The sequence below is a fragment of the Copadichromis virginalis genome, linkage group LG3, assembly GCF_057382275.1.
Source record: "Copadichromis virginalis isolate Kocher_CV1m ecotype Utaka linkage group LG3, C_Virginalis_male_GT1.1, whole genome shotgun sequence".
NCBI lineage: Eukaryota > Metazoa > Chordata > Actinopteri > Cichliformes > Cichlidae > Copadichromis > Copadichromis virginalis.
Genome location: NC_140620.1, coordinates 24524071 through 24542316, shown reverse-complemented (window position 1 = coordinate 24542316; position 18246 = coordinate 24524071). Strand labels below are relative to the sequence as shown.

At 35.8% G+C, this 18246-nt stretch overlaps 1 protein-coding gene across 1 annotated transcript in view; it reads left to right on the top strand.

Annotated features, from left to right (window-relative positions):
* The first annotated feature begins 673 nt into the window (after positions 1-673).
* LOC146713577 (type-2 ice-structuring protein-like) overlaps positions 674-18246 on the top strand; it is a 124887-nt gene continuing 107314 nt past the window's right edge. The window contains exons 1-4 of the mRNA XM_085448892.1: positions 674-874; positions 954-1018; positions 1128-1163; positions 2065-2174. Of these exons, the coding sequence (XP_085305018.1) occupies positions 961-1018; positions 1128-1163; positions 2065-2174 (204 nt within the window). The 5' untranslated portion in view covers positions 674-874; positions 954-960. The remainder of the gene's footprint in view (positions 875-953; positions 1019-1127; positions 1164-2064; positions 2175-18246) is intronic.

Below are 18246 nucleotides of genomic sequence, written 5' to 3'. Positions count from 1 at the left end.
CTGGCCAGCGAGTAAACAGTCCATGCAGTATATAGGTGTTGTCCCGTTCCTCGACAAAAGTAGCACTTCTGCGTCCACCAGCAGAACAGAAACTCTCTCAATCCACATGATTGAGGGAAAGATAATAAACAGATAAAAGTACAATTAAGGAAAAAAAGCTAAACTAATGAGAAAAAGCAGGACTAACTGTAACAGGCTACATGCTGGTTGGCACATGCGCACTATTATACTATAGTATAATAGACCTTATTACTATAATAATGTGGACTCTATTAAATGAAAAGAATAAATTACACATCTATGAAACCTGCAGCTACTGTCTTTATTTAAAGTTGTAAGTATTTAAAGTCCATGTTACCGGGCTGTGGAGTTCTCTGTTAGTGTAATGGATTTAAAACTGTTTAAATCTTCAATTTTATCTCAAAGGACAACATGATATTTCTTCCAGTTTATATTTAACTAACTGCAACAATATTTTCAGTCACAATTACGTTATCAAGGGGTGGCAATACATTCTTAACTTTTAGAACAGGAGGAAGACGTTATGCATTGTATCTTTTTAAATACTGATAAAGACACTAATTACAATGTATTTTAATATCCTTGATCCTTGTACTCTTTGAAACCTCTCTGTTGACTATCAGTAAATTTCTGAAACCAAGTCAGCATGAAATCAAATTAGGGATGAGGCAATTGGGCTTTTGTTTGTTTGTTTTTTGTTTTTTTTTGGTTAAGAAATAAGTCATTTCCTGATTTTGCAAGTATACAAATGTAAGAGTATATAAACACTAGTCTCAGAGCTTTTCATCACCTCTATGGTGGAAGACTGAAGCTACTGGCTCACAGTGAAAAGAAAGAAGACCTTCTACAAAAGGTCTGGTACAAACTCTCAAATTATCTTTTCTCCTTTCTTTAAAGATTTGTCAGTACTTATGTCTTCTGTTTTTTCACAGAGACACCATGAAGCTCCTGGTTGTGGCTGCACTTCTTTGTGGATCGATGTTTCTGACCACTGCTTGTGAGTATTGCCGTATAATGAGAAGTATGTAAATATATGTCAGTATGTACGTGTTTAAATAATCAGTCGCCATCTATTGTTTTGCTGTGTTCATTTCTGCCACGTGAAGACGTCAGCGGTGGTGCAGGAGGTTTAATTCCAACTGGTCAGTGGACATTTCCATATTTTCACCAGAGTTAATCACATTTATAAAGAAAAGAAAATCAATTGTGTCATGCATGATGCGACTCTCAGTTTAGAATGTAGAGAACACATTTTAAGGAATGAAAGAAAAACAAAAATGCATTTTAAAATTTATATTTATATATCACAGAGTGAGAGAGAGAGAGAGATTGTGAAATTTAACTTTGACGTAGAAATAGTGTCCAAAGAAAACGAAAATAAAAACAGTCACAAGCCAATTTAAAGACCTTTTAGATACATTAAAGTTGTTCATTGAATATAAATTGTATAACTAAAAAGACCATATTGGTTTCTCACAGCTGTCTAAGTCTGAACACAAGTTAAATACCAAAAGTGTCAGCCTCATATCAGCCTCATATCAGCCCTTCTGGCTATTAAAAAGTTGAAATCCAAAGCTGACCATACTTTGCCATCATGTCCCCTCAGCTTTAGAATGACTAGAGATAACACTTGCAGAATCAGCTGCTAAAACACATCTGCATTGACTTGTATTTAAGTGATCATGTTTTGTTCTGTTCAGTTCTCTTTGTAAATATACTAATAATCATAAAATCAATAACAATTTTTAATGAAACTTTGTGTTTTGAAATTTTACTGCCTATTACTTGAAATGATTAATTTGATGAAAATGATTAATAATCAATAAAAAAAAGATTACAGCTGCATTGATATAATTACAATATATAATTGTGAGGTAGTCAAAGTGCCCTGTATATTGTCAATCACTTAAATATGTAATATTTAATTGTCAAGCTGGTATTTGTATGGTTGTTTTTTTTCAATATTGTACATGTCATAATAAAAAATCAAACAGTACAATATCAGCTGGAGATACATACATACAGCTATTTATCTGTTCCCAGCAAAGAGTTACCGGTTCAACATGTCCTCTGGTTGTCCTTATGGTTGGACTCATTTCAATCAACGCTGCTTTGTCTACATTCCACGATCCATGAGTTGGGCTCAAGCTGAGGTAAGTTTCTCTTATTGTGTGGATGCTTTAAGCATCCACACTATTGAGTTCCTGTTTCTCTTTATTCTTTATTATTGTGTGGATGCTTTAAGCATCCACACTATTGAGTTCCTGTTTCTCTTTATTCTTTATTATTATTGTGTGGATGCTTTAAGCATCCACACTATTGAGTTCCTGTTTCTCTTTATTCTTTATTATTATTATTGTGTGGATGCTTTAAGCATCCACACTATTGAGTTCCTGTTTCTCTTTATTCTTTATTATTGTGTGGATGCTTTAAGCATCCACACTATTGAGTTCCTGTTTCTCTTTATTCTTTATTATTATTATTATTCTAGTTGCTTCCGTACACTTTTTGGCACTTAACTACTTCCACAATTTTCAGCCGATTTTCACCGTTCAAATTTTAAACTATTCTGCTATTTCTGCTAATTTACGCTACGATTTTTGCTATTTTTAACTATTATACTTTTTAAAATATTCCACTTTTTTCCTTTAATTTGTCCCATTGAAATGAATGGGAAACTTCAGCAATTCTGCTAAAATTTGCTTGTTTTTGAAACTTAACTACTTCCTCATATTTTCACCTAGAACAACCATTCAAACTTTAAAATGTTCACAAATTATTGGGCTATTCAGGTATGATTCAGCTTTTTCAAATCTTTTACTGTTTTACTTTTATGCCTCTTAAAGTTTTGAGTTGCAAAATTGTGATTTTTCACAAAATACATGTGTTGTTATGGTTGCTATGCTCTTGGCTTCCAGTGTGCCACTGAAGGTTTTGCAATTTTCACTTCATGTCCGAACAACTTCCTGCTACTTGCTCAATTTTCACTCAACTTCCACAAATTATACATCAAAACGTAGGTATTTTTGCTGGCTTTCAGAAAATGTCACCATCATTGTTGTGGGATTTATAGAGTTTTTGCAAATCTCCTCAGACTAACACAAGGTCAGAAAACTCTCCATATAAAGTGAATGGAGAGCTTGTTCAAAATCACCACTGGATTTCTGTAATGAGAGGCATATTCGAATCGTCATATCTCCTTAACGAAGCAAAGTTAAGACATGAGGCTTGTCCCCGAATATCTTCAGACACCCCTGACGCTCACAATTCAAGAATTTCTTTCTCACCTATTACCGTTCTGAAATGAGTTGGACTTGTTTGAGGGTAGGAAATTCGTCCTTCGCTCAGATTTCTTCAGATTTAAAACTCTGGAAATGAACCACTTTTTTCTCTCGTCATAATTTTTTTTTGGATTTCCACAGAGACCTGAAAATTTCCATGACTGTTCACCAAAGCCTGCTGTCTCTTACGGTGAAAGAATGATATCGATACTCCAAATAGATTTCGAGTTACAAAGCGTTGTTTGAGGGCAAGTCAAGGCAGTTTTTGCTTCGCTCTACTCAGTTATGGTGCATTAGAAGTCAAATATCTTTAATAATTCATATTTTAATGATAAATTGTAAACACTGGAAGATTCCCCCATCTCTTCTGAACAAAACGGTGTAAGAATGACCGCTCTAGCCCCTACGGTTTGGGAATTATGGTCATTTGTTTGAGGGGAGTCCTCACTATGAGAAATAGGCTGCAATAATCCTGTGCCTCTCTGTGCTGCGTGTGTAAAAAGAGGCACATGTTTTGGCGGGAAAAAGTACACAGGCTCTCTGATTGGTGGATTCAAATTCAGCAGCTCCCAGGCTGACCTAGAAACTTACTTCTCTCTCCCTGTGCATTTTTTTGCTGATTTTTTCATTTAACAAGTATATTTGAGGGACCCTCAGCATGTTCAGCATTTTTTCAGCTGTCCATTTTGCTTTTCCAATTTTTCTGTTTAACTGATTACTATTGTGCTAAATCATACTATTTCTGCTATTTTATAAGATTTGTGCCTAATATAGTATTTCTGCTAAATTACAGTATTTCTGCTTTTTATACTATTTGTGCTAAAACATAGTATTTCTACTAAATGTAGTATTTATGCTTAATCATACTATTTCTGCTTTTTATGGGATTTGTGCCTAATATAGTATTTCTGCTTTTTATAGGATTTTTGCTCAAACATAATATTTCTACTAAATGTAGTGTTTATGCTTAATCATCCTATTTCTGCTTTTTATAGGATTTGTGCTTAATATAGTATTTCTGCTAAATTATAGTATTTCTGCTTTTTATAGTATTTGTGCTAAAACATAGTATTTCTACTAAATGTAGTATTTATGCTTAATCATAGTATTTCTATATATTTCTATATATTTCTGCCAGGTCCCCAGGCAGCCAATCCTCTGTGAGGACTTAGACATTCAAATTTTCAAATCAGGGCCTGCACGGTTTCCCAGCCAATCATATATGTGTCCTGACGTATTCAAATTTGCATATTGGGGAATTCGTGGCTTCTAAGTCAACAAGTCATCCATGTCATATATCTCTAAAAATTCATATTTTAATGATAAATTGTCAACACTTGAAGATTCCCCCATCTCTTCTGAACAAAACGGTGTAAGAATGACCGCTCTAGCCCCTATGGTTAGGAAATTATGGTCATTTGTTTGAGGGGAATCCTCACTATGTGAAATAAACTGAAAGAAGCAGGTCTATGTCTCTGTGCTGCGTGTGTAAAAAGATGCACCTGTTTTGGTGGGAAAACGTAAACAGCCTCTCTGATTGGTGGATTCAAATTCAGCAGCTCCCAGGCTGACCTAGAAACTTAGTCCTCTCTCCCTGTGTGTGTGTGTGTGTGTGTGTGTGTGTGTGTGTGTGTGTGTGTGTTTAGTGGGAGAGAGAGGACCCTGCCCTTATTTGGCAGCATGTCATTGTAGGATTTAAATTGAATATAGACTGGTTGACTGGATTAGAGCCTGTGTTTGTGTGTCCCTCTGTGCATTTGTGTTTCAATATGCCTCCATATTTGTAATTTTGTAAGTTATTACTATTCTGCTAAATGATACAATTTCTGCTTTTCATAAGATTTGTGCCTAATATAGTATTTCTGCTAAATTATAGTATTTATTATTTTTATAGGATTTGTGCCAAACATAGTATTTCTGCTAAATTATAGTATTTCTGCTTTTTATACTATTTGTGCCTAATATAGTATTTCTGCTTTTTATAGGATTTGTGCCTAATATAGTATTTCTGCTTTTTATAGGATTTGTACCTAATATAGTATTTCTGCTTTTTATAGGATTTGTGCTTAATATAGTATTTCTGCTAAATTATAGTATTTCTGCTTTTTATAGTATTTGTGCTAAAACATAGTATTTCTACTAAATGTAGTATTTATGCTTAATCATAGTATTTCTATATATTTCTGCCAGGTCCCCAGGCAGCCAATCCTCTGTGAGGACTGAGAAATTCAAATTTTCAAATCAGGGCCTGCACGGCTTCCCAGCCAATCATATATGTGTCCTGAGGCATTCAAATTTGCATATTGGGGCCTTCATGGCTTCTAAGCCAGCCAATCATATCTGAGGGCTGAGGAATTCAAATCCACAAATCAGGGCCTGCACAGCTTCCCAGCCAGCCAATCATGTATGTGGGCTCCAGGTATTCAAATTTGCATATTGGGGAATTCGTGGCTTCTAAGTCAACAAGTCATCCATGTCATATATCTCTAAAAATTCATATTTTAATGATAAATTGTCAACACTTGAAGATTCCCCCATCTCTTCTGAACAAAACGGTGTAAGAATGACCGCTCTAGCCCCTATGGTTAGGAAATTATGGTCATTTGTTTGAGGGGAATCCTCACTAAGTGAAATAAACTGAAAGAAGCAGGGGCCCGTTCTTCGTACGTCGCTTACTACATCCAAGATCAAATGACACATCCAAGATCAAATCATCGCGCTAACCGTGAGCTCGCTAATCCGGTTCCCCGAACACACCTGCTGTTGACGATTACTACAGCTGGACGCAGGAATGTGACATCACTGGGTGTCGTAAAAGGGGCTACGCATCGATAGTAGAAACATTGATCGGCAACCCGCTGATTGGTCGGCGAAAATGTCCAAGGGGCGTGCTCGGTATTTTCCGGCAGCAGAGCATGAACTCATGAGTGAGGGATTTCAGGAGTTTCAGAGTTTAATTAAAACGCAAGAGAACACTGCAAAGGCTGCAAAAGCAAGGAGAGAGGGCTGGCAGAAAGTTGCTGACAAATCAAACTCGTAGGTAATTTAATAATAATAATAATAATGGATTGGATTTATATAGCGCTTTCCAAGGCACCCAAAGCGCTGTACGATACCACTATTCATTCACTCCCACATTCACACACTGGTGGAGGCAGCTACGGTTGTAGCCAGGCTGCCATATCGCGCCATCGGCCCCTCTGGCCAACACCAGTAGGCGGTAGGGTAGATCTATCATATGACACTATATTGTCCAATATCATATGGCATTATATTATATTATAATATGTTATATTATATCCCCTTTCACATTAGAGCCACAACAGGACCCACAAGAACATGGGAACAAGTAAAAGTGGAATACAGGAGTATTCTACAGAATGGTAATATTTATCTCTTAGATTGCTTTGCGTCTCTTGGCAAGGTAATACTGGCCTGTAATACTCTGTTAGTTTGTTCATAACAGCAACCAAGAAAAGGGCAGAGCAAAAAAAGACAGGTGGTGGTCCTGCACCCCCTCGTCAACAAGTTGGTTAAGTAAATAATACCCTCACGGGAATATCGATATCTCTCTATGAGCACACTGTCGCGCTGAGCTAAAGGATCCTGTCTGTTCCGCAATATACGCTGAATTCTGAGGACTCTCCTTATCAATCTTGCACCTTCCGCAATGGGTTGGTCGCGTATACGGACAGGACATGGCTGCGACAGGCTTCCCAAATCCACCTTCGCTTTTATAGCCGTGGTCTCTCATCTTGATTACACGAAGTAATTTACAATTACTACTCTGAAATATGAATTACATCTGTAATAATCACATACATGTAATAGAATGTTAATAGTACATTTCCCTTTTTTAGGAAATGACCTGTATGTATCTGTGTGACATCAATAAAAGGATCAAGTGCTGCATTATCTTTAGTTACATTGATAATATTTATTTATGGTGAAACAGTGGAAAAATATCGCTGTTGCTTTCGTATAAATGAAGCGGACATACCTGCGTGGCCGCGATCTAATCCTGTTTACATAAAGTAAACCTGCTCCCGAGCAGGTTTACGCTTACGGCTCTGTTGCTATGACAGCAAGTCCCGGATGAGCTTCGGGGAACCGACTGATCCAGGATCACGCGAAATCGTCAACAATCTAATCCGGCTAACCTACTTAGCGAGGTACGAAGAACGGGCCCCAGGTCTATGTCTCTGTGCTGCGTGTGTAAAAAGATGCACCTGTTTTGGCGGGAAAACGTAAACAGCCTCTCTGATTGGTGGATTCAAATTCAGCAGCTCCCAGGCTGACCTAGAAACTTAGTCCTCTCTCCCTGTGTGTGTGTGTGTGTGTGTGTGTGTGTGTGTGTGTGTGTGTGTGTGTGTGTGTGTGTGTGTTTAGTGGGAGAGAGAGGACCCTGCCCTTATTTGACAGCATGTCATTGTAGGATTTAAATTGAACATAGTTAGACTGGTTGACTGGATTAGAGCCTGTGTTTGTGTGTCCCTCTGTGCATTTGTGTTTCAATAAGTTATTACTATTCTGCTAAATCATAGTATTTCTGGTACTTTTCGGTACTTGTGCTAAATACAGTATTTCTGCTAAATCATACTATTTCTGCTTTTCATAGGATTTATGCCTAATATAGTATTTCTGCTAAATTATAGTATTTCTGCTTTTTATAGGATTTGTGCCTAACATAGTATTTCTGCTAAATTATAGTATTTCTGCTTTTTATAGGATTTGTGCTTAACATAGTATTTCTGCTAAATTATAGTATTTCTGCTTTTTATACTATTTGTTCTAAATTATAGTATTTCTGCTTTTTATAGGATTTGTGCTTAATATAGTATTTCTGCTAAATTATAGTTTTTCTGCTTTTTATAATATTTGTGCTAAAACATAGTATTTCTACTAAATGTAGTATTTATGCTTAATAATAGTATTTCTATATATTTCTGCCAGGTCCCCAGGCAGCCAATCCTCTGTGAGGACTGAGACATTCAAATTTTCAAATCAGGGCCTGCACAGTTTCCCAGCCAATCAAATAAGTGTCCTGAGGCATTCAAATTTGCATATTGGGGCCTTCGTGGCTTCTAAGCCAGCCAATCATATCTGAGGGCTGAGGAATTCAAATCCACAAATCAGGGCCTGCACGGCTTCCCAGCCAGCCAATCACATATGTGGTCTCAGGCATTCAAATTTGCATATTGGGGAATTCGTGGCTTCTAAGTCAACAAGTCATCCATGTCATATATCTCTAAAAATTCATATTTTAATATTAAATTGTCAACACTTGAAGATTCCCCCATCTCTTCTGAACAAAACGGTGTAAGAATGACCGTTCTAGCCCCTACGGTTAGGAAATTACGGTCATTTGTTTGAGGGGAGTCGTCACTATGAGAAATAGACTGCAAAAATCCTGTGTCTCTCTGTGCTGCTGCGTGTGTAAACAGATGCACCTGTTTTGGTGGGGAAAAGTGCACAGCCTCTCTGATTGGTGGATTCAAATTCACCAGCTCCCAGGCTGACCTAGAAACTTACTTCTCTCTCCCTGTGTGTGTGTGTGTGTGTGTGTGTGTGTGTGTGTGTGTGTGTGTGACAGAGAGAGAGAGAGAGAGAGAGAGAGAGAGAGAGAGAGAAAGGCTTTTAATGGGATGATCTCATTCTAAGATTTAAATTCAATATATTTAGACTGGTTGACTGAATTGGATCTTGTGTGTGCGTCTCTCTGTGCATGTGTGTTTCCTCATGTGTACATATTTGTGATTGTGTGGCTGTAATAAATGTTTTTGCAGATTTTTGTCATTTAACAAGTATATTTGAGGGACCCTCAGCATGTTCAGCATTTTTTCAGCTGTCCATTTTGCTTTTCCAATTTTTCTGTTTAACTTATTACTATTGTGCTAAATCATACTATTTCTGCTATTTTATAAGATTTGTGCTTAATATACTATTTCTGCTTTTATAGGAATTGTGCTTAATATAGTATTTCTGCTAAATGTAGTATTTATGCTTAATCATACTATTTCTGCTTTTCATAGTATTTGTGCTTAATATAGTATTTCTGCTAAATTTAGTATTTCTGATTAATTATAGTTTTTCTACTAAATCATAGTACAGTATTTCTGCTTTTTATGGGATTTGTGCTAAAACAAAGTATTTCTACTAAATGTAGTATTTGTGCTTAATCATACCATTTCTGCTTTTTATAGGATTTGTGCTTAATATAGTATTTCTGCTAAATTATAGTATTTCTGCCAAATTATAATATTTGTGCTAAAACATAGTCTCAATTTAAAATTACAATATTCATAGTTCATCACAGTGTCTCTGGTAAATCACAATATTTCTGCTCTGTTGTACTATTTTTCTAAATCATAGTGTTTCTGTAATGTTTAAGTATTTTTGGCTAAATATATTCTTTCTGTTATCTTATACTATTTCTCCTAAATTCTTGTATTTTTGAGAAGTTATCATGTTTCTGGTAAGTTACAATATTTCTGCTAAATTCTGCTATGCTATTGTATTTCTGCCAAGTATTATGTTTCCTCTAAGATATTGCAGTTCTGCTAAGTTATTCCATTTTAGCAAACTTCTTTTGCTTCTGCAAAGTTTTTACAATTTCTGCAACTTTTCAGCTTTTTCAGCTACTTTTTGCATACAGCTTCAGCTTTAAGCATCCACACTGCATTTTCGCAGGAAATGCAAATTTTTCTAGTTATTATTGTGTGGATGCTTTAAGCATCCACACTATTGAGTTCCTGTTTCTCTTTATTCTTTATTATTATTATTCTAGTTGCTTCCGTACACTTTTTGGCACTTAACTACTTCCACAATTTTCAGCCGATTTTCACCGTTCAAATTTTAAACTATTCTGCTATTTCTGCTAATTTACGCTACGATTTTTGCTATTTTTAACTATTATACTTTTTAAAATATTAAGCTTTTTTCCTTTAATTTGTCCCATTGAAATGAATGGGAAACTTCTGCAATTCTGCTAAAATTTGCTTGTTTTTGAAACTTAACTACTTCCTCATATTTTCACCTAGAACAACCATTCAAACTTTAAAATGTTCACAAATTATTGGGCTATTCAGGTATGATTCAGCTTTTTCAAATGTTTTACTGTTTTACTTTTATGCCTCTTAAAGTTTTGAGTTGCAAAATTGTGATTTTTCACAAAATACATGCGTTGTTATGGTTGCTATGCTCTTGGCTTCCAGTGTGCCACTGAAGGTTTTGCAATTTTCACTTCATGTCCGAACAACTTCTTGCTACTTGCTCAATTTTCACTCAACTTCCACAAATTATACATCAAAACGTAGGTATTTTTGCTGGCTTTCAGAAAATGTCACTATCATTGTTGTGGGATTCATAGAATTTTTGCAAATCTCCTCAGACCAACACAAGGTCTCAAAACTCTCCATATAAAGTCAATGGAGAGCTTGTTCAAAATCATCGCTGGATTTTTGTAATGAGGGGCATATTCGAATCGTCATATCTCCTTAACGAAGCGACTTTAAGACATGAGGCTTGTCCCCGAATATCTTCAGACACCCCTGACGCTCACAATTCAAGAATTTCTTTCTCACCTATTACCGTTCTGAAATGAGTTGGACTTGTTTGAGGGTAGGAAATTCGTCCTTCGCTCAGATTTCTTCAGATTTAAAACTCTGGAAATGAACCACTTTTTTCTCTCGTCATAACTTTTTTTTGGATTTCCACAGAGACCTGAAAATTTCCATGACTGTTCACCAAAGCCTGCTGTCTCTTACGGTGAAAGAATGATATTGATACTCCAAATAGATTTCGAGTTACAAAGCGTTGTTTGAGGGCAAGTCAAGGCAGTTTTTGCTTCGCTCTGCTCAGTTATGGTGCATTAGAAGTCTAATATCTTTAATAATTCATATTTTAATGATAAATTGTTAACACTGGAAGATTCCCCCATCTCTTCTGAACAAAACGGTGTAAGAATGACCGCTCTAGCCCCTACGGTTAGGAAATTATGGTCATTTGTTTGAGGGGAGTCCTCACTATGAGAAATAGGCTGCAATAATCCTGTGCCTCTCTGTCCTGCGTGTGTAAAAAGATGCACCTGTTTTGGCGGGAAAACGTAAACAGCCACTCTGATTGGTGGATTTAAATTCGGCAGCTCTCTCCCTCTGTGTCTGTCTGTGTGTGTGTGTGTGTGTGTGTGTGTGTGTGTGTGTGTGTTTGTTTAGTGGGAGAGAGAGGACCCTGCCCTTATTTGGCAGCATGTCATTGTAGGATTTAAATTGAATATAGTTAGACTAGTTGACTGGATTAGAGCCTGTGTTTGTGTGTCCCTCTGTGCATTTGTGTTTCAATATGCCTCCATATTTGTAATTTTGTAAGTTATTACTATTCTGCTAAATGATACTATTTCTGCTTTTCATAAGATTTGTGCCAAACATAGTATTTCTGCTATACTATTTGTGCCTAATATAGTATTTCTGCTTTTTATAGGATTTGTGCCTAATATAGTATTTCTGCTTTTTATAGGATTTGTGCTTAATATAGTATTTCTGCTAAATTATAGTATTTCTGCTTTTTATAGTATTTGTGCTAAAACATAGTATTTCTACTAAATGTAGTATTTATGCTTAATAATAGTATTTCTATATATTTCTGCCAGGTCCCCAGGCAGCCAATCCTCTGTGAGGACTGAGACATTCAAATTTTCAAATCAGGGCCTGCACAGTTTCCCAGCCAATCAAATAAGTGTCCTGAGGCATTCAAATTTGCATATTGGGGCCTTCGTGGCTTCTAAGCCAGCCAATCATATCTGAGGGCTGAGGAATTCAAATCCACAAATCAGGGCCTGCACGGCTTCCCAGCCAGCCAATCACATATGTGGTCTCAGGCATTCAAATTTGCATATTGGGGAATTCGTGGCTTCTAAGTCAACAAGTCATCCATGTCATATATCTCTAAAAATTCATATTTTAATATTAAATTGTCAACACTTGAAGATTCCCCCATCTCTTCTGAACAAAACGGTGTAAGAATGACCGTTCTAGCCCCTACGGTTAGGAAATTACGGTCATTTGTTTGAGGGGAGTCGTCACTATGAGAAATAGACTGCAATAATCCTGTGCCTCTCTGTGCTGCTGCGTGTGTAAACAGATGCACCTGTTTTGGTGGGGAAAAGTGCACAGCCTCTCTGATTGGTGGATTCAAATTCACCAGCTCCCAGGCTGACCTAGAAACTTACTTCTCTCTCCGTGTGTGTGTGTGTGTGTGTGTGTGTGTGTGACAGAGAGGGAGAGAGAGAGAGAGAGAGAGAGAGAGAGAGGCTTTTAATGGGATGATCTCATTCTAAGATTTAAATTCAATATATTTAGACTGGTTGACTGAATTGGATCTTGTGTGTGGGTCTCTCTGTGCATGTGTGTTTCCTCATGTGTACATATTTGTGATTGTGTGGCTGTAATAAATTTTTTTGCAGATTTTTGTCATTTAACAAGTATATTTGAGGGACCCTCAGCATGTTCAGCATTTTTTCAGCTGTCCATTTTGCTTTTCCAATTTTTCTGTTTAACTTATTACTATTGTGCTAAATCATACTATTTCTGCTATTTTATAAGATTTGTGCTTAATATGCTATTTCTGCTTTTATAGGATTTGTGCTTAATATAGTATTTCTGCTAAATTTAGTATTTCTGATTAATTATAGTTTTTCTACTAAATCATAGTACAGTATTTCTGCTTTTTATAGGATTTGTGCTTAATATAGTATTTCTGCTAAATTATAGTATTTCTGCCAAATTATAATATTTGTGCTAAAACATAGTCTCAATTTAAAATTACAATATTCATAGTTCATCACAGTGTCTCTGGTAAATCACAATATTTCTGCTCTGTTGTACTATTTTTCTAAATCATAGTGTTTCTGTAATGTTTAAGTATTTTTGGCTAAATATATTCTTTCTGTTATCTTATACTATTTCTCCTAAATTCTTGTATTTTTGAGAAGTTATCATGTTTCTGGTAAGTTACAATATTTCTGCTAAATTCTGCTATGCTATTGTATTTCTGCCAAGTATTATGTTTCCTCTAAGATATTGCAGTTCTGCTAAGTTATTCCATTTTAGCAAACTTCTTTTGCTTCTGCAAAGTTTTTACAATTTCTGCAACTTTTCAGCTTTTTCAGCTACTTTTTGCATACAGCTTCAGCTTTAAGCATCCACACTGCATTTTCGCAGGAAATGCAAATTTTTCTAGTTATTGTGTGGATGCTTTAAGCATCCACACTATTGAGTTCCTGTTTCTCTTTATTCTTTATTATTATTATTATTGTGTGGATGCTTAAGCATCCACACTATTGAGTTCCTGTTTCTCTTTATTCTTTATTGTGTGGATGCTTAAGCATCCACACTATTGAGTTCCTGTTTCTCTTTATTCTTTATTATTGTGTGGATGCTTTAAGCATCCACACTATTGAGTTCCTGTTTCTCTTTATTCTTTATTCTACTTTATTATTCCAGTTGCTTCCGTACACTTTTTGGCACTTAACTACTTCCACAATTTTCAGCCGATTTTCACCGTTCAAATTTTAAACTATTCTGCTATTTCTGCTAATGATCGCTATGACTTTTGCTATTTTTTGCTATTATACTTTTTAAAATATTCCACTTTTTTCCTTTAATTTGTCCCATTGAAATGAATGGGAAACTTCCAAAATTCTGCTAAATTTTGCTTGTTTTTGAAACTTAACTACTTCCTCATACTTTCGCCTAGAACAACCATTCAAACTTTAAAATGTTCACAAATTATTGGGCTATTCATGTATGATTCAGCTTTTTCAAATCTTTTACTGTTTTACTTTTATGCCTCTTAAAGTTTTGAGTTGCAAAATTGTGATTTTTCACAAAATACATGCGTTGTTATGGTTGCTATGCTCTTGGCTTCCAGTGTGTCACTGAAGGTTTTGCAGTCTTCTCTTCATGTCCGAACAACTGTTTGCTACTTGCTCAGTTTTTACTCAACTTCCACAAATTATACATCAAAACGTAGGTATTTTTGCTGGCTTTCGGAAAATGTCACCATCATTGTTGTGGGATTTATAGAATTTTGGCAAATCTCCTCAGACTAACACAAGGTCAGAAAACTCTCCATACAAAGTCAATGGAGAGTTTGTTCAAAATCATCGCTGGATTTCTGTAATGAGAGGCATATTCGAATCGTCATATCTCCTTAATGAAGCAAAGTTAAGACATGAGGCTTGTCCCTGAATATCTTCAGACACTCCTGACGCTCACAATTCAAGAATTTCTTTCTTACCTATTACCGTTCTGAAATGAGTTGGACTTGTTTGAGGGTAGGAAATTCGTCCGTTGCTCAGATTTCTTCAGATTTCAAACTGTGGAAATGAACCACTTTTTTCTCTCGTCATAACTTTTTGTTGGATTTCCACAGAGACCTGAAAATTTCCATGACTGTTCACCAAAGCCTGCTGTCTCTTACGGTGAAAGAATTATATCGATACTCCAAATAGATTTCGAGTTAGAAAGCGTTGTTTGAGGGCAAGTCAAAGCAGTTTTTGCTTCGCTCTGCTCAGTTATGGTGCATTAGAAGTCAAATATCTTTAATAATTCATATTTTAATGATAAATTGTTAACACTGGAAGATTCCCCCATCTCTTCTGAACAAAACGGTGTAAGAATGACCGCTCTAGCCCCTACGGTTAGGAAATTATGGTCATTTGTTTGAGGGGAGTCGTCACTATGAGAAATAGGCTGCAATAATCCTGTGCCTCTCTGTCCTGCGTGTGTAAAAAGATGCACCTGTTTTGGCGGGAAAACGTAAACAGCCACTCTGATTGGTGGATTTAAATTCGGCAGCTCTCTCTGTGTGTGTGTGTGTGTGTGTGTGTGTGTGTGTGTGTGTGTTTAGTGGGAGAGAGAGGACCCTGCCCTTATTTGGCAGCATGTCATTGTAGGATTTAAATTGAATATAGTTAGACTGGTTGACTGGATTAGAGCCTGTGTTTGTGTGTCCCTCTGTGCATTTGTGTTCCAATATGCCTCCATATTTGTAATTTTGTAAGTTATTACTATTCTGCTAAATCATACTATTTCTGCTTTTCATAAGATTTGTGCCTAATATAGTATTTCTGCTAAATTATAGTATTTATTCTTTTTATAGGATTTGTGCCTAACATAGTATTTCTGCTAAATTATAGTATTTCTGCTTTTTATACTATTTGTGCCTAATATAGTATTTCTGCTTTTTATAGGATTTGTACCTAATATAGTATTTCTGCTTTTTATAGGATTTGTGCTTAATATAGTATTTCTGCTAAATTATAGTATTTCTGCTTTTTATAGTATTTGTGCTAAAACATAGTATTTCTACTAAATGTAGTATTTATGCTTAATCATAATATTTCTATATATTTCTGCCAGGTCCCCAGGCAGCCAATCCTCTGTGAGGACTGAGAAATTCAAATTTTCAAATCAGGGCCTGCACAGCTTCCCAGCCAGCCAATCATATATGTGGCCTCAGGCATTCAAATTTGCATATTGGGGAATTCGTGGCTTCTAAGTCAATAAGTCATCCATGTCATATATCTCTAAAAATTCATATTTTAATGATAAATTGTCAACACTTGAAGATTCCCCAATCACTTCTGAACAAAACGGTGTAAGAATGACCGCTCTAACCCCTACAGTTAGGAAATTATGGTCATTTGTTTGAGGGGAGTCCTCACTATGAGAAATAGACTGCAATAATCCTGTGTCTCTCTGTGCTGCGTGTGTAAACAGAAGCACCTGTTTTGGCGGGAAAAAGTACACAGCCACTCTGATTAGTGGATTCAAATTCAGCAGCTCCCAGGCTGACCTAGAAACTTACTTCTCTCTCCCTGTGTGTGTGTGTGTGTGTGTGACAGAGAGAGAGAGAGAGAGAGAGAGAGAGAAAGGCTTTTAATGGGATGACCTCATTCTAAGCTTCAAATTCAATATATTTAGACTGGTTGACTGAATTGGATCTTGTGTGTGTGTCTGTCTGTGCATGTGTGTTTCCTTATGTGTACATATTTGTGATTGTGTGGCTGTTATATTTTTTTTTGCCAATTTTTTTCATTTAACAAGTATATTTGAGGGACCCTTAGCATGTTCAGCATTTTTTCAGCTGTCCATTTTGCTTTTCCAATTTTTCTGTTTAAGTTATTACTATTGTGCTAAATCATACTATTTCTGCTATTTTATAAGATTTGTGCTAAATATAGTAATTCTGTCAAATTATAGTATTTGTGCTAAAACATAGTATTGATTTAAAATTACAATATTCATAGTTCATCACAGTGTCTCTGGTAAATCACAGTATTTCTGCTCTGTTGTACTATTTTTCTAAATCATAGTGTTTCTGTAATGCTTAAGTATTTTTGGCTAAATATATTCTTTCTGTTATCTTATACTATTTCTCCTAAATTCTTGTATTTTTGAGAAGTTATCATGTTTCTGGTAAGTTACAATATTTCTGCTAAGTTCTGCTATGCTATTGTATTTCTGCCAAGTATTATGTTTCATCTAAGATATTGCAGTTCTGCTAAATTATTACATTTTAGCAAAGTTCCTTTGCTTCTGCAAAGTTTTTACAATTTCTGCAACTTTTCAGCTTTTTCAGCTACTTTTTGCATGCAGCTTCAGCTTTAAGCATCCACACTGCATTTTCGCAGGAAATGCAAATTTTTCTAGTTATTATTATTATTCTAGTTGCTTCCGTACACTTTTCGCCGTTAAACTACTTCCACAATTTTCAGCCGATTTTCACCGTTCAAATTTTAAACTATTCAGCTATTTTTGCTAATTCCTGCTATGATTTTTGCTATTTTTAACTATTATACTTTTTAAAATATTCCACTTTTTTCCTTTAATTTGTCCCATTGAAATGAATGGGAAACTTCAGCAATTCTGCTAAAATTTGCTTGTTTTTGAAACTTAACTACTTCCTCATATTTTCACCTAGAACAACCATTCAAACTTTAAAATGTTCACAAATTATTGGGCTATTCAGGTATGATTCAGCTTTTTCAAATCTTTTACTGTTTTACTTTTATGCCTCTTAAAGTTTTGAGTTGCAAAATTGTGATTTTTCACAAAATACATGCGTTGTTATGGTTGCTATGCTCTTGGCTTCCAGTGTGCCACTGAAGCTTTTGCAGTCTTCTCTTCATGTCTGAACAACTGTTTGCTACTTGCTCAATTTTCACTCAACTTCCACAAATTATATATCAAAACGTAGGTATTTTTGCTGGCTTTCAGAAAATGTCACTATCATTGTTGTGGGATTTATAGAATTTTTGCAAATCTCCTCAGACCAACACAATGTCAGAAAACTCTCCATATAAAGTGAATGGAGAGCTTGTTCAAAATCATCGCTGCATTTCTGTAATGAGAGGCATATTCGAATCGTCATATCTCCTTAAGGAAGCAAAGTTAAGACATGAGGCTTGTCCCGGCATATCTTCAGACACTCCTGACGCTCACAATTCAAGAATTTCTTTCTCACCTATTACCGTTCTGAAATGAGTTGGACTTGTTTGAGGGTAGGAAATTCGTCCTTCGCTCAGATTTCTTCAGATTTCAAACTGTGGAAATGAACCACTTTTTTCTCTCGTCATAACTTTTTGTTGGATTTCCACAGAGACCTGAAAATTTCCATGATTGTTCACCAAAGCCTGCTGTCTCTTACGGTGAAAGAATGATATCGATACTCCAAATAGATTTCAAGTCACAAAGCGTTGTTTGAGGGCAAGTCAAGGCAGTTTTTGCTTCGCTCTACTCAGTTATGGTGCATTAGAAGTCAAATATCTTTAATAATTCATATTTTAATGATAAATTGTAAACACTGGAAGATTCCCCCATCTCTTCTGAACAAAACGGTGTAAGAATGACCGCTCTAGCCCCTACGGTTTGGAAATTATGGT